General features: G+C 61.4%; 9 protein-coding genes across 9 annotated transcripts; 5 read left to right on the top strand and 4 right to left on the bottom strand.

Moving 5' to 3' along the window:
* Positions 1 to 14: 14 nt before the first annotated feature.
* Positions 15 to 2,020, bottom strand: COLE_05851 (uncharacterized protein; the record flags this gene model as incomplete). Its single annotated transcript, XM_018421802.2, has 2 exons — positions 15 to 1,239; positions 1,290 to 2,020. 2 exons carry the CDS (start codon positions 2,018 to 2,020, stop codon positions 15 to 17), a joined length of 1,956 nt encoding a protein of 651 aa, XP_018282304.1.
* Positions 2,021 to 2,448: 428 nt separating this feature from the next.
* COLE_05852 (uncharacterized protein) lies at positions 2,449 to 3,791 on the top strand (the record flags this gene model as incomplete). The annotated part of the gene is made up of 5 exons (XM_018421803.2): positions 2,449 to 2,536; positions 2,608 to 2,701; positions 2,808 to 2,964; positions 3,056 to 3,296; positions 3,508 to 3,791. 5 exons carry the CDS (start codon positions 2,449 to 2,451, stop codon positions 3,789 to 3,791), a joined length of 864 nt encoding a protein of 287 aa, XP_018282305.1.
* Positions 3,792 to 4,030: 239 nt separating this feature from the next.
* COLE_05853 (uncharacterized protein) lies at positions 4,031 to 5,222 on the bottom strand (the record flags this gene model as incomplete). The annotated part of the gene is made up of 2 exons (XM_018425081.1): positions 4,031 to 5,142; positions 5,180 to 5,222. The coding sequence occupies 2 exons, from the start codon at positions 5,220 to 5,222 to the stop codon at positions 4,031 to 4,033; spliced, it is 1,155 nt and encodes a 384-aa protein (XP_018282306.1).
* Positions 5,223 to 6,132: 910 nt separating this feature from the next.
* On the top strand, positions 6,133 to 6,821 carry COLE_05854 (uncharacterized protein; the record flags this gene model as incomplete). Its single annotated transcript, XM_018426298.2, has 2 exons — positions 6,133 to 6,379; positions 6,418 to 6,821. 2 exons carry the CDS (start codon positions 6,133 to 6,135, stop codon positions 6,819 to 6,821), a joined length of 651 nt encoding a protein of 216 aa, XP_018282307.1.
* A 1,282-nt stretch (positions 6,822 to 8,103) lies between these two features.
* COLE_05855 (uncharacterized protein) lies at positions 8,104 to 9,821 on the top strand (the record flags this gene model as incomplete). The annotated part of the gene is made up of 3 exons (XM_018421804.2): positions 8,104 to 8,254; positions 8,290 to 8,440; positions 8,474 to 9,821. The coding sequence occupies 3 exons, from the start codon at positions 8,104 to 8,106 to the stop codon at positions 9,819 to 9,821; spliced, it is 1,650 nt and encodes a 549-aa protein (XP_018282308.1).
* Positions 9,822 to 9,961: 140 nt separating this feature from the next.
* On the bottom strand, positions 9,962 to 15,886 carry COLE_05856 (uncharacterized protein; the record flags this gene model as incomplete). The annotated part of the gene is made up of 1 exon (XM_018421805.2): positions 9,962 to 15,886. The coding sequence occupies one exon, from the start codon at positions 15,884 to 15,886 to the stop codon at positions 9,962 to 9,964; it is 5,925 nt and encodes a 1,974-aa protein (XP_018282309.1).
* Positions 15,887 to 16,331: 445 nt separating this feature from the next.
* On the top strand, positions 16,332 to 16,606 carry COLE_05857 (uncharacterized protein; the record flags this gene model as incomplete). The annotated part of the gene is made up of 2 exons (XM_018420157.1): positions 16,332 to 16,453; positions 16,486 to 16,606. 2 exons carry the CDS (start codon positions 16,332 to 16,334, stop codon positions 16,604 to 16,606), a joined length of 243 nt encoding a protein of 80 aa, XP_018282310.1.
* A 14-nt stretch (positions 16,607 to 16,620) lies between these two features.
* On the bottom strand, positions 16,621 to 18,008 carry COLE_05858 (uncharacterized protein; the record flags this gene model as incomplete). Its single annotated transcript, XM_018421094.1, has 3 exons — positions 16,621 to 16,763; positions 16,798 to 17,048; positions 17,083 to 18,008. 3 exons carry the CDS (start codon positions 18,006 to 18,008, stop codon positions 16,621 to 16,623), a joined length of 1,320 nt encoding a protein of 439 aa, XP_018282311.1.
* A 917-nt stretch (positions 18,009 to 18,925) lies between these two features.
* On the top strand, positions 18,926 to 22,262 carry COLE_05859 (uncharacterized protein; the record flags this gene model as incomplete). Its single annotated transcript, XM_018421095.2, has 4 exons — positions 18,926 to 19,138; positions 19,171 to 19,530; positions 19,564 to 19,967; positions 20,000 to 22,262. 4 exons carry the CDS (start codon positions 18,926 to 18,928, stop codon positions 22,260 to 22,262), a joined length of 3,240 nt encoding a protein of 1,079 aa, XP_018282313.1.
* Positions 22,263 to 22,369: the final 107 nt, after the last annotated feature.

Genomic DNA, 22,369 nt, shown 5'->3' on the forward strand with positions numbered 1-22,369 from the left:
TGTGTCTAATTTGCTCAGCTGAACTGGACACGCGACCATGACTCATTAGACGCATGCCATGTCAGTGGATCGGTGTAGTCGAGGCTTGTGCCGTTAGCGATATACGCCATGCGGAAGTAGTGATCAACAGAGCGGTCTTTGGTGCCATCCGCAATGGAGAAGTTGGTGCCGGTAAAGTTGGACCGCACGAGAACGTCGTCAAACAGGATCGCGACGCTGCGTATTCCCTGCGCCACGAGAGTGGCGTTGATCGCTGGCCAGGATATATATCCGCTCGGCCCAGCTACGCTGGTGACGTTGGGCATGGCGCTACCGCTCGCCGCATCGCCAAGCAAGCTCCAGCCGCCCTCGACGATGCTGGCCCACCCCCAGCGTCCTGAGCCGTCGAGGAAGAAGCCGAGGCAGAAAGCAGCTCCAAACAACGATATGCGGTTGGGGAGCGACATGACAGGCAACCCCGCCAGCGCTAGGAGATAGTGATGCAGGCGGAGATAGTAGTTGTGGCCCAGGTTCGCGAGGACGACGAGGATGGGCACCAGCGGAAGGTAGCGGGCGAGGTAGTACCGCACCAGTCCGAGGCGACGGAACAATGCGGCTTGAATAAGCACCACGGCTCCCACAATTAGGATAATAGCAACAAGGGCAATCACACCGTCGGCACCCAGACTCCCGTACCCGAGGCGAGATATGGGGATGCGCGAGAACAGCGTGCTGCTCTCCAGCCCAATCCAGAGCCCGGCGCCTTGCCACAGCGCGACCTCGACGGGCAGCTGCGCCGTATAGAAGCCAGTTAGGGAGCGGCGGAAGGACACGTGCCATGCCCAGAAGCCCGCCAGGAGGGTGGCCGGCACGCCCTGAAATACGCGACTCCAGAGGGGCGGCCGTGTGGGCGGATTGGACACGAGCACGACGTGCGCGTATCCCATCACAAGGATTGTGGTGAGTAGGACGCCGGGACGGGGCGCAAACAGCGCCGTGAACGCGAACAGGGCGACGACGTTGTATGCTGAGATGGGCCAGTGGTAGTCCATGCAGTCGCTCCACGAGCCAGTGGCTTCCACCGTGAACGCGCCGGGGAAATGGGGACCAAAGGCTGCCGAGGTGAGCCCGTTTACGCTGGATCCCGTGAAGTTTGAGCTGCCTGTTGGGTAGGGAATGGGTTTGACACGCAGACACCCGCCGTAGGTGTGGCTGATGATGCCCGAGTGTAGGCCGGCCGCGCAAACCCACGAGTCGGCGCTTGGGTTAGCCCGAAGCTGCTCTGACGGCCCGATTGTAAGACGACATACCGATATACACCATCTCCGATAATTAATGGCCTCTTGTTCACCTTCTCACCCCCTACCCATCTGGGGTTCCCCAACTTGACCAGCTGACATCCTCCCGGACACCGGTATGTGCCTTCCTCGAGCTTGGCTGCGCACTCGGTCATGTCTAGCCCGCAGGTGTCGGGCGGCCAGTCATCCCACGGCCCGGCAGTGCAGCTTACGGACGGCGGACTACCTGGTTGGTAGTATGCCGCGCGTATGAGCAGGATGAAGCCTGCTGCCCAGAGCGCGAGGTAGAGGAGGTAGAAGTGTGGCAACTTGCCGCGTTTGGACGCGTGTACAGCAATCGGATCCAGCGGAGCGGCGAGCCGCCGTCTCCCCCCCGTACATGCACATGTCAGAGCTAGCCCTGTTGGAGGCGGGGGCGGTCTTCGCTCGGTCGGGCCCAAGACCCAGTTGATGGCATCAACGACACGACGAACTCGTGGGCGCGACATAAGCTTGTGCTGGACGCGGTCGAGGGCGTTTGCCCACGGCGGTCGGTCCAAGTCCGCAGGCGGGAGGAGTGTACCGCGCTCGGCATCGTAGTCGGACAGCTCGTCGTCAGGGGGATATGAGATGATGGCCAACTGCGCGCGGGGTTCCTCAGCATTCCCGCTCTTGCTGTCTGAGGGAGCGGGTGATGCAGTGGGCCGTATGGAGGCGGTTGAGATGCCCGCGTATGATGAGCCTAGGTCATGGGCTGTCGACATGTGGGGGAGGTCGGCTGAGCGCTAAAGCTCACGGAGAAGACAGAGACTGATGAATGAGCGATCCAGTGATGACAGAGACCTGCCCGAGATCTTTAGTTGCCGCGATCCCGACCCTGCCATATGGCCCTGATGATCCGATGTCTCCCACGTGGAAAATCGCGGAGACCTTGCAACTGTCCGCGATCCCCCACTCTTCTCCCCACGGAATCCGGGCACGTGCAGGCCGAGCCGACTGGGCGCGTTGGGACAAAGGAAGGTCGGCACAGGCGGACGTGTCAGGTCCCGTATCAAGAGACGAGGATCATCCGACCCGACCTGGAGACTTTTGTTGACTTTTGTGACCTTTTCCCCCTTCTTGACATCCGTCTCTTGATCTTTCGGTCTCCCGGTCACGCCCATCGCTACTCCGCCCGTCACCGTCACACAAAATGGACGAGATCGTCAGCAAGCTTCAGCCCTACGCCAAGGAGATTGGCGCCGCTCTCCTCGTCATCCTTCTCGCCGTCCTCTTCCTCGGTACGTCCACCCAGCCTTCCCGACAGCAATCTATATTACTCCTTGCATTCTGGACGCGCCGCTGACACCAGGGGGCAAGAAGGTGGCCGAGCCGGTCCTCCACCCCACGGAGTGGCGCCAGTTCAAGCTGATCAAGAAGACGCAGCTGACTCACAACACGGCTCGGTGAGTCGACGTCTGAGCGTAACGCCCCATATCTGCACTTTTATCCTTCTGTCGCGCGCCCCCACTTCCACCCCTCTAATTGCCTCCGAACCCATCTGACTTACAGCTACCGCTTCGGCCTCCCCAAGGAGACTGACTGCCTCGGCCTCCCGATCGGCCAGCACATCTCGATCCAGGCCAACATCAACGGCAAGAATGTCATGCGCAGCTACACCCCCACCTCGCTCGACAACGACAAGGGCTACTTTGAGCTCGTGGTAAAGGTGAGTGCCGTAGTCCGTGCAACCGGGCAGCACAAGACTGGGCGACACGCTCTGTCTGAACCCCTCTGCCAGACCCCGGCTAAACCTACAGACCTACCCCCAGGGCAACATCTCCAAATACCTCGATGGCCTCAAGATCGGCGACTCGATCCAGGTTCGTGGCCCCAAGGGCAAGTTCGTCTACGCCAAGGGCCTCTCCCCCCACCTCCTCATGATTGCAGGCGGTACCGGTATTACCCCCATGTTCCAGATCATCAAGAGCTCGCTTGCCGACCCTACCGACAACACCCAGCTCGCCCTCGTGTACGCCAACGTTGAGGAGACGGATATCCGTGAGTGCATACGGCCTGGCGTCAAGGACATCAGACCTGAACCTGGTTTTGGGTTCAAGTGCGGAGAGCGGATCGGCACGGGTATACTGGGGCCGATTCGTCCGGGACCTTAATCATTGAGAGTTCGCAATCCGCTCGCGCCCGCGGATATACTAGCGCCGAGTTGGCCTCCAGCTGCGCTCGTTCGTCTCCAAACGTATGCTGACTTCAGTTCTTCGCGAGGAGCTCGAAGACCTCGTTGCCCGCTCCAACGGCCGCCTCAAGGTCTACCATGTCCTCAACAAGGTTCCCGCCAGCTGGGCCGGTGGCGAGGGTTTCATCACCAGGGAGATCATCTCTAACCACATGCACAACGGCGGCGTTGCATCGGGCTCGAAGGTCCTTCTCTGCGGTCCTCCGCCCATGATGACTGCTATGAAGAACCACCTCAAGGAGATCGGCTACCCTGCTCCTCGCGCCGTTTCCAAGCTCGAGGACCAGGTCTTCCTCTTCTAGACCTCGATCGCAGCGGGGCGACGTGTTTAGCTTTCCCCAACACTGAGTGGCGTAAGGCTGAACGGCGACGCGTATAACAGACGCTGTGAGCCAGGAGCCCGCACCGTGGCGAGCACTCCGCCCAGGCTAGGGCGTAGAATGAACATATACAATGGATACCGCATCAACTTTCGACCTCGCGCATCTATGAACTACTAAGCCGCCGCGCTACTGAGTCAATCAGCTACTAACCGACTGAGCTACCAATGCCAGCTGTCGTCGTGCCCAGTGGCCTGAGCTGACGAACCCTGGCGTGGGGTACCCGGCACAGAGTACTGCTTGGGGCTTGCGTTTGACTGAGTCAATCCCGGACTCTCTATGCCCATCTCAGCTGCCTTGTCCAAGAGCGACACGGGGCGCGAGCCGAGACGATGTGTGGTCGTGGCATACTGGGGTCGAGCTGCTCCATGGGTAGGCCCCGGGATGGTGGGGGTGTGTGGACTCGGTGGGCGGACGCTATCGGCGCCGTCCGAGCTGTCGAGTCGGAACGGCTTAATGGCGTCGTCGTCATTAGAAGCAGAGCGCGGAGGCGCGGACGGCGAAGGGGGAGCAGAGCGCGGACGGATAGCCCATGGATCCAAGCGACCGTTGGTATTCGCCGCGAGGGACTCGGGTGTACCCGGCGGACTTGGGCTCACATGCAAGTGGCGCGGCACATTGAGATACGTGTGAGGCTGGCCTGAGCTCTCCCCGTGTCCGTCATCCCCACGACACGACTCTCGCAAGTCCTCGGTCGAGTGCGGGTAGTGCGGTATCACGCTGCCGGGCCGGCTGCGCAGCTCGACGGTCTCGAAGTGCTCTATGGGCGTGTGGGCCCGGGAGCCCTCGCGGACAAAACACCATGCCATGCGCCGCGCGTACCACAGAGCACCGAGGGCGATGAGGGCAGCGCCTAGGACGCTGCCTACTGTCGCGCCGGCGATGACGCCGGGGCGCGTACGGGATTGGCCCCAGGGGAAGCCGTCGGTGCGGTGTGGTGGGGGAGAGGTCGCCGTGTCAACTAGCACTGGGAAGGTAGGGCCCGACGGCAGAGAAGAAGTCGGATTAGCTAAAGTGTCAAAGGTGTCGGGGAGAGTTGTAGACTTGATGATGGTGCTTGTGCGCGGGGTAGGGAGAGTAGTGCGGCCCGGCGCAGGCTTGCTTGAGACGGTCGCCCCCGTCTTCGAGTTCGACTTGATGGGCGTGACAGCTCTGGACACGACGATGGTCCCTGGGGTCGTCGCACTCTTAGTGGTTGCCACTGCTACCGCCGAAGTGATGAGCTGGGGCTTCGTAGTCGTTGTCAACTTTTCGATGCGACGCTCCGGGGCATCTGCAGTCAGCGCGTGTACGACTCCGTCCACTCTCACGATGACCAGTTTGCCGGGTGCGGTAGCGCGTTATAGCCACCATGATGAGAAGGCAGAACGGGAAAACCGACAACACCACGACGAGCTTCATGCATCCCTCTTCAAGTCGTGGGATCTCCTATCTGTTCTCATTGCTTGTGAGAGCACACAACCACAACACACAGGGCGTGGGACAGCATGCGGAAAGCGATCTGGGCCGACGTCATGAGAGGATGAAGGGACTCAAACAGACGGCATCTCGCGCCTCGTATTGTACAACGCTATGCCGTACGAGGCTGGATGCCCTGCATGCATGCCTGGAACTCGCTGGCTGTGCAGAGGAATGCACGAGAGACAGAACAGCGGAATGGCATGCCAGATGCATGTCCTCAGCCAAGGTTGTGGCTCGGCGTGGCGCCTCATTGAAATCGAACCAGATGGGGAGGCGAGGCGAAACGCAGCGCGTCTGGCACCGACTAGGCGCCATGTACCAATCAATGCATAGCTCGCCGCCGTTTGCTGACCCAGCTGCCCAACACGCATGATGCTCATGTCGTTCTACGTGGGGATACATCCGCGTGGGTCTCGAGGTTCTTATGGTCTGAATTCTCGACGCACGCGTTCTCAGTGATGGATGCGTGAAATAACACTCTGTAAATGCCCAAATACCCCTCTCAATATCAGACGTCCAATTGGACGTGTGCCCGCCAAGTCCGGCTCCCGGGTATGTCACCCCCTGGGGTCCCGCGCCCGGGGTAGCCGGTGGAGGCTCACTTGATGTCCTTCGCTGCGCTGTCTGCTCCATGCGAACGTAGAGCCCACCCTGCTGAGTCTTTGCTTCGCTCTCATCGTCTCGCCACTGGGTATCTCCCTCCGCGGCCTTGTTTATTACCTACGGCGTCTACAGGTACCGGCTTGCTTCTTCCATTACGCCACCCCATCTCCCTCCGGACAGTCGAGCCTCATTACCCACCATGAGCCTGAACCTCTCGGACCTGGGACAAGAACTCGACTCGATCCGGCGCACACGGCGCGGCGAGGTGCAAGCTCAGCCTATTCCCATACAGGCGTCGGATGATAGCTCCGTGTCCCCAGCCTCGTCGCTCAGCAGCCGGCCGTCGCCATCTGTCCCATACCGGTCACTTGACCCGCCACCAGACACCCCAGCTCAGCTGTGCCTCCTGTGCTTCGCCAGGGCGCCTTCGGCTGTGCTTCTTCCCTGTGCGTCTGACGCATTACCTTTACTCCTCTGACCCCAGGTTGTCACCTCAACCTCTGTTACCTTTGCGCCCCGCTCTTCATGCACAAGGGCGCGACCGAGAGCCGCGCAATCCAGCGCGTGGAGGAGGAGCAGGCAGCGCGCGAGCGGGGAGACGAGGAAGAGCGCACGCTCGGCCGCATTCCCTTCAACGTAGCGCTCACGCGTGCAGTCAAGGGATATCCAGGAGCACGGCGGCTGAGCATCGGCGGGTACATCCCGCCCGCGGAGGGGTTTCGCGGAGGCGAGCTTCGCGGACGCGACGTTCTACAAGGCGAGAACGCGGGTCTCAAGCGCAGTCGTGAAGGTGACGGACGCGTCGTACTTGGAGCAGTCGACAGAGCAGAGGCGCACTGCCTCGTGTGCCGGGCTGGCGTGAGCGGGTGGTTACGAGTCTACAACTAGGTGCGGCCTTGTGTGGACTTTGGTAGCGTTTCTTGATTACGTACTTGTGCCGCCGTTGTAGATTAACCAGCTCGATGTAGACGTACACTCAAACTGAGGCCCGTCGTCCATATCCCCATTAGGGGGTTGTACGGTTTCTGCTACATGACATGCTCTCTGCGCTGACGACAAGTATGAAGGTGCGAGGTCGAAAGCAGGAATGGCGCGCCGATCTCTACAAGCCAAGTCCAGACAGAACTCAAGGCGAGATGGCCGAGTGGTCTAAGGCGCTGTGTTCAGGTCACATTAATACCTCCGCAGTCTTCGGACGTGGGTTCGAATCCCACTCTCGTCAACAGAGGATTCAGTTCCTCAGCCTAACATTTTGTTTCGGGGTTGACTCTCTCTCTCACTCTCGCTCTCGCCCCCCTAGCCATTTGTATCATGTTGCTACCGAACTGCATAGCTCCACGTTCTACAAGGTCCTCACTCCTAGCACGATTCCGGGCCCGCAAAAGATTGCGGAAAGCCAATGTCTTCAGGAAGCACCACACAATGAAGGTAAAAGATGTTGCTCGTGGGCTTGTGCTCTACTATTGATGTCAGAAATCTCGTCTTGGAGCCGCAGAGCCACCACAACACGCGAATGAGCGACGTACCCAATTGCACACCCTGATCATATCGAGAGTGAGGACGCTTTCAAGAACGACATCTAATCGCGATAGCTTAGTGGAAGAGCGCGAGGCTCATATGGATTCGTCCAAATGACACCTCGAGGTCGGAGGATCGAGACCTCCTCGCGATAGTATTATTTTTGAACTGGCTGCACCCAGATACCAGAACATGATCACGGCTCCGTGGCCACCGACGTGGATGGGAGATGTCGGCTGTGGCGGTCGGAAAGCTCCGAGCCACACGAAAGTGCAGAAGCGTGATCAGGAAGGAGAGGCGCGTGATGGCGGGATTCTTGGTTCTTCTTAAGTGGGTGGCAAATCGATCGGCGGCAGCCACCGTCAACTTACCACACTCCTGCGTGTTTGGAACTGGTCCCGCCGCGCAACAGCAAGACCGGCCGACCCCACATCACTTGTACACACACATCGCTATCACTGCATCCTCGCGTTCCGTACGCGCCGCAAACGCCCCACCCACTCCGGACTTGGCCGTGCTGGAAGGGCATCTTCACCTTCCGTGACTACCGTGACATCGCGCCACCAAGTCCTCAACTCGGCGTTCGCCCACTCCTCATCATCGCCTCTCTCCAACCACTCGGGTCCACGCTCCCTCAGCGTGATCACCCATCATGCAGCTCGGGCGCTACTCTGTCTCGACGCTCCGTCCCGCGCCCATCCTCGGCATCGCATTCGCGCACGACGGCAAGGTGTTCGCTGTTGCCACCGAGACCGGCTATGAGGTCTGGCGCACGTTTCCGCTCGGCCTGCTGCGGCGCAGATGTACGGATCTGTCTGGTCTCGTGAGCTGACTCTAGCTTTACCGGGCATGCTTGCACGCGCTGTCCCGCTGCCCGGCTCGCCGCTGCTCGTGCTCCAAGGTGGCGGGTCGGACCCGCTCTTCCCGCCCAACAAGGTGGTGCTGTATCATGACGCGCGCGGGGTCCCCGTCGCAGACCTCGAGTTCAGGTGAGCTTGCCATCGCTATTCCACTAACCGCAGCGAGCGCGTGCGTGGCGTGGCCGTGCGGCATCGTACGGTCGTGGTGGTGCTGCTCCGGCGCGCAATCGCGTACGAGTTCTCCCAAGGCGGCGGGTTCAAGCTTTCCAAGCTCGGCGAGTGGGAGACAGCCGAGAACGAGACCGGCCTCGTTGCGATCGCTACCGCGCCCGGCGCCACCCTTCTTGCGCTCCCGGGCCGCCAAGCGGGGCATGTACAGCTGATAACCCTACCCCCGTGTGCCGGGGCCAGTGCGCCTCCGGCTTCATACCGTTCTCCCTTCCTGCTTGCGCACACCCATCCCCTATCGGCGCTGGCGTGCTCGGCGACCGGCGCGCACCTTATCACCGCGAGTGAGCGGGGCACGCTCGTGCGGGTGTGGGATACGGCGCGGGGCGCGCAGGACGGCGAGTTCCGCCGCGGCGTCGACCGTGCCGAGATCTGGGGACTGCAGTTCGAGGACGGTATCGACCCACGTCCGCTCGAGGGTGACCGCCGCCGCGACGCGCTTCGTCGTAAAGGTGGACGGGTTGTCGGCTGGAGCGACAAGGGAACCGTGCACGTCTGGGCTGGCGGCGATGCACCCGCCAAGCCCAAGTTGCCTCCAACGATCGGCAGCGTTGTCGGCAAGGCGCTGTCTCTATCAAAGACACTGCCTAATTACTTCTCGTCCGCGCCCAGCATAGCGCAGTACTACCTCCCGCGCAAGAACCCGCACGCCTTTGCAAGCACAATTGGAAGCGCGGTCGATGCGGCCGGCCTGCCGAGCATGAAGCTCAACGAGGACGGCGACAAGGAGCCCGAAGAACGCGAGTGGGCTGAACGCTACGTCGTGATCTGGATCGAGGTCGACGTCGAGGATGACGAGGATGAGACGCCTCCTCCGGCAAGTGGCGGCGCGCCGATGCCCTTCCGGCCCAAGCGTCCCGCGTTGACCATGGGCTCTCGCGAGGAGCGTCGCTCCTTCGGATCGGAGGGCACCAGCACCCGCACGGCGACGCCGCGTGCAGGCCGCCCTGCCACACCAACAGTTGCGACAGTCAGCAGCGCCCTCGCCCTCGAGCGCCGCTCGTCGACCGGGAGTACCCGCCGGTCGAGTGCCTCCACGCCCCAGGCGGGGCTGAGCCGCGCCTCCCCCGTCCCGCCGATGCGCCGGCGCAAGGCTAGCACCGACTCTCACTCGACTGTCGTTCAGCGCCGCACGCACCGCGAGCGGCAGCTGGTTGTGGTTACTCACTCGGGCGACTGGTACCGCCTGCGTTTGCCGCGCAGCACGGATGACCCAGACGCAAGCACGAAAGCTGAGCTCGTAGAATACCGCCGTCTCGGTGTTGGAGGTGGTGGCTGGTAGACATAGTTAGTTTCACTTCTGCTTTCATACTGTTGTACGCTGTTACATGCATATTTGTTGTGCAATAGATGGTATTACAGATGGGTCCAAACAGGCAGCGACGCCTGTGCGAGCTCAAATTCAGCTCGGCTTCTGCGCGATTACTCGAGATATTCCTTGAGCGAACCGGTGACGCCCTCAATCCGGGCCAGCACCTTGCGGGCAAGGCCCTCGACCTCGAGGTTCTCGTCCTCAAGCAGCTCGGCGAGGAACTCGGCGACGGTCTCGGGCACAAACTGAATGAGTTCGTCCGAGTGGCGCTCCCACATGGCGTCGAGGGCGCGGAGAGCAGCCATACGCGCCTTGGGTTTATCAGCACGCGTGGCGAGACACACGGCGCTGTTGACCTTCTTAAGTGTCGTCTCCGAGGTCGTGGCAGCCGCGAGGGAGGCGAGACTCTGAGCAGGCGGCGAGTCGGCGCCAACTGCAGCAATTGCGAGCTCCTCGTCGTCGAGGGCAAGCTGCGCGACGAGTGCGGGAAGGAGCTTAAGCAAGCCCGCATCGGTCCAGTATGCGCCATCGTCAACATCCATACTCTTTCCAAGAGTGGAGAGGAGGAGCGTCCAGAGACCTGAATCGGCAAGGTTCCCATCCTTGTACGCCGCCAGCAGCTCGTCCACGAGCGGGAGGAGCGTGGCCATGTACGGCGTGAGGAGGTGACGGAAGCGGTCGAGCAGCCCGTCCATAACGTGCAGGAGGACGATGCGGCGCGAGATGACGTGAGAGTCTGCGACGCCAGCCGAAAGGTCGACGACAGCCCAGTCGTACAGGCGCACGAAGAGCGGCTTGAACGCCCCGTCCGAAAGCTTCGTGACGAGCTCGAGGAAGCTGTTAATCGCGCTTGTCTCAACGCGGTCGACGGTCGCAGGCTCGAGCGTGGCAGCGGAACGGTGGCGCAAGTCAAAGACGTCGAGGAAAAAGGCGAAGAGGGGTTTCGTAAGACCTGGCAGCGCCTTACGGTCCGCGTTGCGAAGCGTGTGGCGGAGCAAGGCGAAGAACGCCTCGGTAGGCGCCGCTTCACTGCCGTTAATAGTCTTCCAGAGGTCCATAACGACAGGGATGAGCGTCTTTGTCGGAACACGCTTCGCAGCAGCCGCAATGAGGGTCGCTGACGCAGCCTCATCCGCGCCGCGGTAGGCGGCAGCAGCCCCGAGAAGTGAAACGAGCTGCTTGGACGAGATAAAGGTCGGGACGGTCTCGACAAGCGCAGCGAGCGCACCAAAGGCAGCGGCGGCGGTGAGAGGCTCGGTAGAGCCGATGAGCGAGAGACACGTGTCGAGGATTGCCTGGACGAAGGGGATGGTGCGGGAGCCCAAGCGGCGAATGAGCGCCGAGAGAAGAGTCAGGATACCAGCAGCACCTTCAGCGTCGGCAGCCCGCGCCGCCTTGACAACGGGGTTGACGATGGCCGCAAGCGCAGAGTCCTCCGAGGGGATGGCAGTTGCGACAACACGCTCAAGCGCATGCAGGGCGTGCTGCGCGCTCGGACCGTCCAGGAGCGATGCGGTCGTGGAGATGATCGTCTGCATCGACTTGGAGCGCAGGCGGAGCTCGGGCTTGATGAGCGCAAGACGCTGGCCGAAGAGGTCGAGCGAGCGGCTGATATCGGCGACGGTGTCGGTAGCGAGGATCTGAGCTGTGATCTCAAGGAACGAGTCAACCGAGAGAAGGCGCATGGCGTTGCCGAGCGCGGCCTCGAGGTGCTCCGAGGCCTCATCGTCGTCGAGCTCGGGTGCGAGAGCGATGAGCTCGCGCACAATCTTCTCCAGCGAGTCCTGAGGGCATGACTTGCCGAGGAGGCCACGAGCAATGTTGCCCGCCAAGAGGAGGAGCGTTGAGGCTGTCTGTTCACCCGCAGGGAGGAATGTCGCGTCGTCCTCCTCGTCTTCGGTGGCACGGGTAGCCTCATTCACAATCTCAAGCATTGCCTCGGTGCGCGCAGACGGAGGGAACGCAGCCGCAAGCGACAGAGGCAACTCGATGGCTGCACTCTTGCCGCGAGTCGCAAGGAGCATGCACACTGGAGCTAGGAAGTCGTCGATGCCGAGGCTCTTGACCAAGTGCACAAAGAAGGGCAGCGTGCGGTGCTTGGGCAGGCGAGTGGCCATGTCGGTGAAGATCGACAGGAAGGCCAAACTGTGCGTGTACAGCTCATGCTTGGAGGTTGCCTTGTCCTTGAGCGAGGCGGTCATGACGGGGACAATGCGCTCAACTGTCTTCTCGACAACACCAAACGAGTATGCGTCATCACGCTGCAACTCAGAGCTGCCCATAAAGGTGAAGATGGGCATGACGTTGTGCAGCACCGAGTCTGGGATGAGACGCGCGAGCTCCGATGCAACGAGAAGCGCACGCTGCGCTGTACGCGGGTTGGAAGAGGCACGAATGACCTTCACAATCGTCTCGATGCCGACACGTGCGCGCATGATCTCGGCAGCGTCCTGGATCTTCTCGAGCTGGGCGAGCGTCGCACCGAGTACCTCTTGCTCGAGGTAGTCTACTCCCTCCTTAATCGACTGTCGTTTCGACAGCACAGCCGAAAGCACGCCCATGAGCACTGCAATGAGATTTGCGTCGCCTGGGAGGACCTTCCAGTCACGCGAAGTGACGAACACCGTGAGGTCGGCAATAGCCTGCTCGGTCGTATCGGTAGCTTCGTCCTGCTTGACCTTCTTGCTGCGCGGATGCGCAGTCTCGAGTGGTTCGAGAAGCGCCTGGATAGTGCTGCTGACCTCCACTGTACTGAGAGGCAGCTGCGCGAGCGTGTCCTTAGTTGCGAACTTGTCGTTAATTGAGAGCGCGTGCAGCGAGTGGAGAAGCTTAACAATGTATTCCACCTTCTGGGGCGGTCGGAGGGCGGCGAAGAGCCCATCGGCCATGCGCTGAAGAGAAAGGGCACGAAGCTGGAGGCCTGAACCGGTTGTCTTGTCCACAAGGGTGCGAAGGAACTTCCACGGCTCGCCGCCCTCAACAGTGACAGCGGCAGCGTTGCGCGAGTTGAACGAGTTGAACAGGAGCTCGAGATACTCGGTGCGGTGGGTCGCCGGGAGGCTCGCAAGCCATTTGTCCTCGTCCTTGCTGGAGTCAAGCAAGGGTTCAAGGAGGGGAAGTGCGCCCTGGAGACACGAGATGTTCACGGCACGGTCAAGGCTTGACAACAGCGCGCGGCGGGCGCTGTCGGCGCGCCAGCCAAGTACATGAGACATGAGCCAATCCACAACGTCGCGACGGTAGAGGGTGTCCTTCTTGCCGTTCTTGCTCTGAAGGTCAAGCTGCTGGCCGTGTACGAGGGCGAGGCGGCCAGCATCGACGATCATCTCGTCGAGAGCCTTGGTGATGGTCTCGAAGTACTTGGTGAGGTCAGACGGCTTGAGAAGCTGGACGAGATCAGAGCGCGAGCCATAAATGGACTCCAGGCCGTAGATGTCGGCGTTTGGCGACTGGGCGCTGGTCGAGATGGCACGGAAAAGGGTGGCAGCCGCCTGGCGGACCGGCTTCGCCTCGTCCTGCAGCGCGATGAGTGTCGCAGGGATCATGAGCTGGAAGTCGGTGGCTTTGGCTCCGCTGCAAGCCTTGACGAATGCCTCAGCGTGACGAAGAGCCGCGAGGCGGAGAGTGGAGATCATCACGGGACTCGTCCACACGGACGCAAGGAACACTAGCACGTCTTCGCCCAGCTGCGTGAACACCGAGTGAAGGAGATGCTTCGCGACAGCTGAGGCGAGGTTTGCGCTGTTTGCCCAACGGTAGAGTGCCTGGGCAACCGTGCGGGTCTGACCTTCGGACGACGAGGCGTCGACGTCGCCAAGCCAAGAGTTCATTGCATTGAGAGCGGGCGGTACGGCAACAGCCGAGGTCAAGAGCGCGAGGTAGACGCGCTGCTGAGTCTTGCCCGCCGAAGGCTTCTGGACTACAGCCTTCATTAGATTGTCGGCGAGAGGTGCCTCGATGTCCTCGACTTCACGCAGAGCCTGGCCTGCGAGGAAAGTCTCAAGAGCAGCAAGCGAGCGCGCAGCCACAACGTGCTGGTAGCCACCAGCACTAGCCACGAGCTGCGCAAGCGTAAGGGCAGCAAGGAAGCGGGCGTTGCGGAGAGGCGATGTGAGTGTTCCGACGAGGCTGTCAACACGCGCACCGATGTCGCCACTGGACGCGATCGCGGCGGCCAGATTCTTGATGAGATCCTGATTGAACTTGACAAGCACATCCTTAGGAGCGTCCAGCGGAATGCTGCCGTTGACGCGGTCGAGCAGGCGACAGGTCTTGGTGACCGCGGGCCACTGCTTGGGGCCGAAAGCGCGGCGTTCCTCAGTTGCGAGGAGGTTAGGGAGGAGGAGCTGCTCAAAGACCTTGCGCTCCTCCTCGGGTTTGCAGAGGTGCGCTGCGATGAAGGCGAGATGAAGGTTGATGGCGTCAAACTCAACCTTGGCGGCAGTGAACGTAGGTGCCACGATGTCGACATAGCTCTGGCTTTCAAGGAGCGCGAGCAGTAGGTGAGGCTTGGCATAAACCTCCTCGAGGACAGCGGGCTCAGTGTCGCGGAGACGTGCTACGATGGCGGTCTGCGCCGACTTCAGGTCCTCGTCGTCATTGATGAGGGCAACAGCGTTCGAGACGGTGAGGTTGGCGGCTTCCGCCACGGCGTACATCTCCCTTACACCGCTGACGCGGTCGGGGACGTCGGCCGAGTGGACGTCGACGAAAGCGGTCTCGGCACTGGACCACTGCGCGAGGTTAGAGTCGACCGCCCCGGCCTCAAGAACAGCGTTGTCGATGATTTGAGGGTGGCGCTGCTTCAACACGCTGAGGAGAGCGCGGGCGGTCTCGTGCTCACTCGCAGGAGCGGCGAAAAGCTTGGTAGCCAGTACATTGACTACGCTAACCGGAAGAGCGGTATAGTCGACCAGCGTGCGGAGCACGTCCTTGGACTCTGCAATGTCGTCACCAAGCGCGCTAACAATGGCTTGCATGGCCGTCTCGAAGCCGTACTTCTCCATCGCGGCGATGAGGAGGCCGCTGAGCTGCGGGATAGACATGAAGCGAGCGGCTGCGCCGTCGCTGAAGCCGGTGAATGACTTGCGCTGGTCAAGAACAACGATGATTGTCAGCAACTGCTGACCAGGATCAGCACCCGTGGCGGGCGTCAAAAGCGCGTCTGCGATGGCGGCAAACGGAGCGTCTGCGAGGTAGACGGTACGTGTGAGGAGCACAAGGGGAGCGTAGACTGCGGCATTAATCTCCGGCCCGGCCTTGTGAGCTGAGAGAAGGCCGACAAAAGCCTCTACCAACAGCTTGACGACGCCCTCGGGCATCCGCCCACCGGCACCGGTACGCGCGCGCTGGATAAAATCAACGAGCGTGGCGCTCCAAAAGGCGAGAAGGGCACGGTGAGTGGCACCCTCGTCGAGGGCAGTCTGGACGCTGCCAACGAGGTTGCCAAGGAGACGGAGGCTGGGATCGCGAGCTGAGCTGACAGCGTTGGTGATGTATTCCCTTGGAACGGGCTGAGCCTTCTTGACGAGCGGCGCAAAAGGAGCGTGGTATGGCGAGGTCAGGGGAAAGGTGAGGATGGCGAGCATGCGCGCAAAGTTCTGAGAGTCGTGGTAGGGGAGGAAGGTCTGGAGGAGAGCTTCGGCGTTCATCTCGTGCACGCGGAAGCGGCGGACGAGCCACTCAATGCACTTGCCGCCCGCCATGATGCCGATCCACTTGCCGAGGCGGCGAAGGCAGCGCTCGAGGATGGCATCCAAGGCCGTATTTTCCTCGGCGCTCAGCATCATGCGGTCCGTCCGCCGGGCGGTATCGGAGAACAGCTCGTCCTCGAACTCGTCCATCCCGGGATCGAGCTGGAGAAGCTCCTCGAAGCCCGAGAGGCCCAGAGCGTGCACGGCATCGAGGTCGTGTTCAGCCGCGACGGCAGCGGGGAAGAGATATGACTTGGATGAGGGGGCGCCAGTGCGCGACGTCAAGCGGTCCGCGTCGAGCGACGCAATGTTCGCGAGCTGGCTCGCGAGCGCGGACGGCATGGCGTCTTTTGTGGAGGAGGGAGATGGGGGATTGTGATGACAAGAGCACAAGAGATGCAGATGGTGGACCGCCCGCGATTGAACTTTTGACACCACGTGGACGGAGTTCAGCGATCTCCGTGTTTATCATCACCGCCGACGAGGCGGTGACCATGACGCGGAGTGACAACCAACTTTTGGATGCATCGCATACATCACGATGGTCGCTGCCGACAAGGTGTCAAGTCCCTCGCAGGAGAATATTGACGCGCCTGAAGCCGAGGGCAATGTTCCACAAGTCCCCGAGTCACCAGGCTTCGTCGATCTCCTCGTGAAGTCGGTCTTCGAGGTGAGCTTGCTCGTGCGTCTATGTTGCTGACGGGCAGCCAGGAACTAACGCGGCGGTCGTCCTCGGTGAGGCTCTTGCAGACAGAGGATGCGTGTCCTGGATTGGCTGACGACAGCGATGAACGTTTGTTTCTTCCTCTTGCTCATTACGCTCTTTGGTCTGGCCGCCATCACAAATTGGGATAAGCACGTACTCGCCCTGCTGGTTACCTCGACAATCTTGTGGGCAGCAATGATCTGGTGCGGTCCTGACACGAATAGACTGACATCAGGTTCGTGATGATGATCACGGCGGTGCAAACAAATCCGGAGAACATGCCCAACACGGACATGACAATCCCCTCGGACGGAGGAGACGACGCACTGCCGACCGAAACTCGCAAGGATCAGTAGAGGCTATGCATAGATTACTTCTTCTCGACGACCGCGTCCCACGTGCCCCATGGCTGCTCCTCGGAGGGGTTGACGACGCGCACCTCGATGTTCTCGCAATTGGGCCCGAAGAACCCAGTAGCCTTCCACCCGCGCAGCTGGAGTTGGCTGAATGGGCCTGCAGTAAGCTCATGCGGAATATCAAAGCCTACCAAACACCTCGCGCTCGACTGGTCGCTGCTCCTCCGGCAGGGTGCGCAGGTAGGCAAGTGAGAAGCGGTACTGAAAAGCACGATTGTCTGGAGGCGGTCTTGCAGGTGCGGCAGGCGCGGTCTCGTCACGTGGGAGCATGCGCTGGATGGCCTCTCGTGAGAGTGAGTACACGTCCAGCTGCCCGATGGCTTGAAGACCGGACACGATTGCAGTGAGGCGGCCAAATGGCGAGCCGTGCTCCGGATCCCTGCTGTCAGCACGCACGCCCCGAGATATGGACGTACGAGGTGTCAATGGCCATCGAGGCCTTGCGTTCGCGCTGGCGCTCCGCCCACGACTTCTTCTTCTGCCCTCCCTCCTCCTTGCGGCGCCTGGCCTCGGCTTCGGCTCCCAGCCGCTGCAGCGCCTCAAGCACTGTCTCACCACGCTCCATGAGCTCGACGGCATCGCGCATAAGCCGGTGCTCCCGTTCCTCACTGCCCTCCCCGGAAGCGAGCTCGGCCTCGCGCGCCTCGCGTTCCCGCTCGATCCGCTCACGCTCGCGGTGCGCCCGGCGCGCCTTCTTAATGGCGTCCTTGTCGGCCCCGTCCAGCCAATGGTCGTGTTGCTCGTGAGGATCCTTCTCGTTCTCAACATATGTCTCGCCGCCCTCTGTAAAACGACCCTCCTCGAACTCCTTCTTCATGTTGAATGGCGTGATCTCGACGCCCATGGGCCCATCCAAGCCCGTTCCTTGCTCTTCAACCTCAGAGTCCGAGTCCTCAGCGTCGGCGCGGGCGAATCGCTTCGCCTCACCCTGGTCGAGATCTTCCTGACCCTCAACGTCGCCCAAGTCCATGAAATCCTTCTTCTTTTCCTTCCCCTTGCCCTTGTCCTTGGGCTCGTCGGCGTCGTCGTCTCCAAACATGTCAACGTCCTCATCATCATCCTCCTTCGCATTGGGGCGGCGGCTCGGCACCACGCTCTCCTCGTCGTTGGAAGAGTCCGATCCATAGCCATCTTGATCACGCAAAGCCGCGCGCTCGCGCTTCTTGGCATTGCGAGATGTCTCGGTGATGTCGGCCTCGAGGAATTCGTCGTCCACCCCATCATTCGATGCAGAGCCCGGGGAGAGCGCGCGTTTCGACGGCCCGGCCGCGGACGCTGGCTCGGCAAAGCGTGTGCGCTTGGGGGCGGCTGCCGTATCGCCTCCAGTCCGCTTGACGGGCATGGTGGGGTTTGATGTGAGAAAGTCAAGAGAGTATCGCGAAGGTCGAGCGGCGAATGTCAACATTGTGGGAGCGGAAGCAAATGCCATCTGACGTAGATGGACACTGGGACCGACAGCACTTAAGGTGATGGTTGCAGAGCGGCAGTTTCGAATACAATACATGGAGTCCTTCTCGTCTGTCTATATCTACAGCTGCACGCCTCTGGGGTAACGGGAATGCACGCCGAGCTGGGGTGAGCGATCGCAATGGCGGCAAAGGGGACAAGGAAGCTGCTGCGTCCATTCTCATTTCAACAGCCAAAGCGGGAACCGCCTTCACCCGCTTGTGCTCTTCAAGGACAGACGTAGAGGCACACAGCCATCTGAGTAGACATCCTGCGGCATCGGACGCAAAACACTTACCTGCAAGCCACAGAACACGACGAATACGGCGTACACGATCGCAGACGTGTAGCAGATCTTAGCGACGAAATCGGGGTCCTCCGGGTCCTCCTTGGAGCCTGTGAGCCCCTCTGCGCGATGCGCAAAGAAGTAGCCGAACACTGGGCGTCAGTCGGAGCCTCATGTGGTGCGTGAGGGTCGGTGCGGTGTGAGAGACACACCTGAGAGGATGATGACGCCGAAGAATGAGAGGACGGTGCAGCAGCCCGCTGAACTTTAGCTCAATCCACGCGGAATACCTCACCCATAGCGGGGGAGACGACCGGCCTGATGTTGAGGACCATGATTGCTCGTGGATAGTGTTGCGATCTCAATGACCAGCGTCGCATTTCGCAACCTCGAGGTCGTCACGAGTGACGCTCGGCGGCGGGTGGTATCAGCCACGTGGCAAAACTCCACGCATTATTTTCGCGTCTCACGCCCTCCACTGCATAATTTCTGAAGATCGGTTGTTGACCTCCACCACACTCACTACTATGGCCAAGAACAAGGGCAAGAGTGCTCCCAAAAGCGCGCCACGCAAGACCTCTGATGGCAGTGCCAAGCCGGCGCGGTCGGGCATCAGCGACGAGCTGCGGCAGGCGGTGGCGGACCTCGGGGGCGACGATGAGGACCTCCAGCTTATTGCCGGAGTGGACATTGACGACGGCGACGAGGTGATCGCGGCCAAGGGGCAAGCTATGGACGAGGTGAGCTTGATTGTTATCAAAGCTGATTGTAGGGTGATCTTCGGAAAGCGCTGGGCGACTTTATGAAGGGGCTCGACTTCGGGAGCGCCGGTGCGCCCAAGGCTGCCGAGGAGGAGGCGGAGAAGGAAAGCGATGAAGAGGCGGAGGAGGAAAGCGAGGACGAGGAAACGGACGAGGAAGAGGAGGCAGGGGAGGGAGAGGAAGAGTCTGGGGAGGAGGAGTCCGAAGGCGCGGACAGTGAGGAGCACAGTGAAGACGATGAGGAGGAGGAGGACAGCGACGAGGACGAGGAGGAGGCCAAGGAGGCGCCTAAGCCGGAGGCCAAAGCTGCACCAGAACCAAAGCCTAAGGCTGTATTTCACCGAGTCGACCCAGAGCCAACCAGCGGAAGGGCAAGTCAATATGCTTAGCTCAACTGACGGCAGAACGTGCCAGCCGAGCCGAACTGGGCGGACGTGGTGCCGGAGCTCGCGACGCCCAAGAAGCCGCTAGGCCGTGTTGCGCCCGAGAAGCTGAACAACTACCGGCAGCGCGGTGAGCGGCTGCTCTCGGAGCTGCCCAAGCCGCAGCGCGCGGGCAGCAGCAGCGACGCGGCATTCATCTCGCAGATCTTGTCGAGCGGTACCCACCAGGACAAGCTGTCCGCGCTGGTGCTGATTGTGCGCGAGAGTCCCATGCACGCGGTGTCGGAGCTCGAACGCCTTCGCAGCATGGCGGGGTGGCGTGACGGCGCGCCGGGCGGCGGCGCGCGTGACCTTCGCCTTGCGTCGGTGCGCGCGCTCGCGGACTGGTGGGTCACCGGAGGCGGCAAGGCTTCCGGCAAGCTCAAGTGAGTCGAATTTAGAGACTAGCTGACACCAGATACTTCGCCGACCAGCCGCTGCTCGCGCACCCCGACGTCACGGATCGCCACCTGCTGGTGTACACATTTGAGGACTTCCTAAAGAAGTGGTACTTCAACCTGCTCCAGATCCTCGAGGCCCTCACACACGACCAGCTGCCATACGTGCGGATGAAGGCGCTCGACGTTGTCTTCCAACTACTCTCCGGAAACGCGGAGCAGGAGCAGAACTTGCTGCGCCTCGGCGTCAACAAGCTCGGCGACAGCGACCGCGCCGTCGCGTCCAAGGCGAGCTACCACCTCCTGCAGCTCCTGCAGGTGCACCCGGCGATGAAGGCGGTTGTGGCGCGCGAGGTGTCTGCTCTCGTCCTCAAGACGTCGTTGACTGGCCCAGCGGGAGCGGCTGCCTCGGGCGCGCACATGCGCTTCGACGATGACGAGCCCAAGAAGGAGGAGAAGAAGGACGCCAACGAGCACGGGCGCTACTACGGCCTCATTACGCTCAACCAGATGACGCTTACGAGCAAGGACAACGACGTTGCGGGCCGTCTGGTCGAGGTGTATTTTGAGGTGTTCCGCGAAATCCTCGGCGACGAGGAGAAGCGGGGCGAGACAGTCGACGAGGACGAGGCGCGCGAAAAGGTCACGGGCAAGGTCGGCAAGTGGCAGGGCCGCCGGAAGGGCGCCAAGGGCAAGTCCAAGGGGCGCAAGGAGGAGGAGGAGCTCGTCGAGTCTGGTGCGGCGAAGCTCATCGCCGCCGTGCTTACGGGTATTAATCGCGCGCTGCCGTTCGCCAAGCTCGACGAGGCGCTCTTCTCGGGATACATGGAGACGTTGTTCAAGATCTGCCACGCCGGCACATTCAACACATCGATCCAGGCGCTCCAGCTCATCTTCCAGGTGTCGCGGTCGCGCCAGACGATCAGCGACCGCTTCTACCGCACTCTGTACGAGTCGCTGTTCGACGCCCGCCTCCTCATGTCCTCCAAGCAGGCCATGTACCTCAACCTCCTGTTCAAGGCGCTCAAGGCGGACACGTCGCTTCCGCGCGTCATGGCCTTCGTCAAGCGTCTCTTGCAGATGCTCACGCTCCACCAGCCCCCGTTCATCTGCGGCGCGCTGTACCTCCTCGGCGAGCTGTTCAACAGCACGCCGGGGTTGCGGCGCATGCTCATCGAGCCCGAGGACGACGGGGAGGAGCACTTCGTCGACGCCGACAGCGGCAAGAAGGCCAACACGGAGACCAAGCCATCCTCCGGGCCAGTGTACGACGGCAAGAAGCGCGAGCCGCAGTACGCGCACGCGGACACGAGCTGCCTCTGGGAGCTCATGCCCTTCACCACGCACTTCCACCCTTCGGTGGCGCTGCAGGCCAACCAACTGCTCATGGGCGAGCAGCTGACGGGCTCGCCCGACATTTCGCTCAACACGCTCATCTCGTTCCTCGACAAGTTCGTCTACCGCAACCCGAAGAAGGCGGCCGCGGCCAAGGGCGCGAGCATCATGCAGCCCGCCGCCGTGTCGGACCACACGGGCACCGTCATCCGCATGCGCGGTGCGCGCGCCGGCGGCGACGCCGTCAACTCGGAGGCCTTCTGGCGCAAGAAGGTCGAAGACGTGCCTGTCGACCAGCTGTTCTTCCACAAGTTCTTCTCGGCCAAGCTCGCGCGCAAGGAGGCGAGCAAGAAGAAGCGTGGTGCGGACGAGGAGGACGACGAAGATGAGGACATGAGCGAGAACGAGTTCCCGGAGAGCCTCGGCGGGTCGGACGACGAGGCAGGGGACGAGCGGGACGAGGGCGAGGACAGCGACCCGGACGAGGCCGAGATCTGGAAGGCCATGCAGAACTCGATGCCGGATGCTGGCGACGACATGGGCATCTCGGACGACTCGGACGACGACGTCGACTACTCAGATGACGAGGGCGAGGCGGAGGGTGGAGAAGTGGAAGAAGGGGAAGGGAGCGGGGAGGACGAGGACGAGGATGAGGATGAGGACGAGGAGATGGACTCGGGCGACGACGCGGGCGACCGCGACGAGGTGTCGGACGAGGACGACTTCCCGTCCTTCGACGACGACGAGGACGATCTCCTGCCGTTCGACGAGATGCCGAACGAGGTGCTCAATGCCGACAGCGACGACGAAGAGGAGGAGGACCCGGCAGCAGGCGCTAAGCGCAAGCGCCGCGAGGAGCGCAAGGAACGGCGCAAGAAGCGCAAGGAGATGCCGGCGTTTGCGAGCTACGAGGACTACGCCAAGCTCATCGAGGCGGACAGCGAGTAGGGGTTATAGATGCATTACATGTTTGTTGCCTATTGAGAGTGACGTGAAGTTGTGAGTGAAGTCAAGTTGCTAGTGTAACATGGTCGCGAGTGAGGTGTACTGTAGTA

This window comes from Cutaneotrichosporon oleaginosum (assembly GCF_008065305.1).
Source record: "Cutaneotrichosporon oleaginosum strain ATCC 20508 chromosome Unknown ATCC20508_contig05, whole genome shotgun sequence".
In the NCBI taxonomy this organism is placed as follows: Eukaryota; Fungi; Basidiomycota; class Tremellomycetes; order Trichosporonales; family Trichosporonaceae; genus Cutaneotrichosporon; species Cutaneotrichosporon oleaginosum.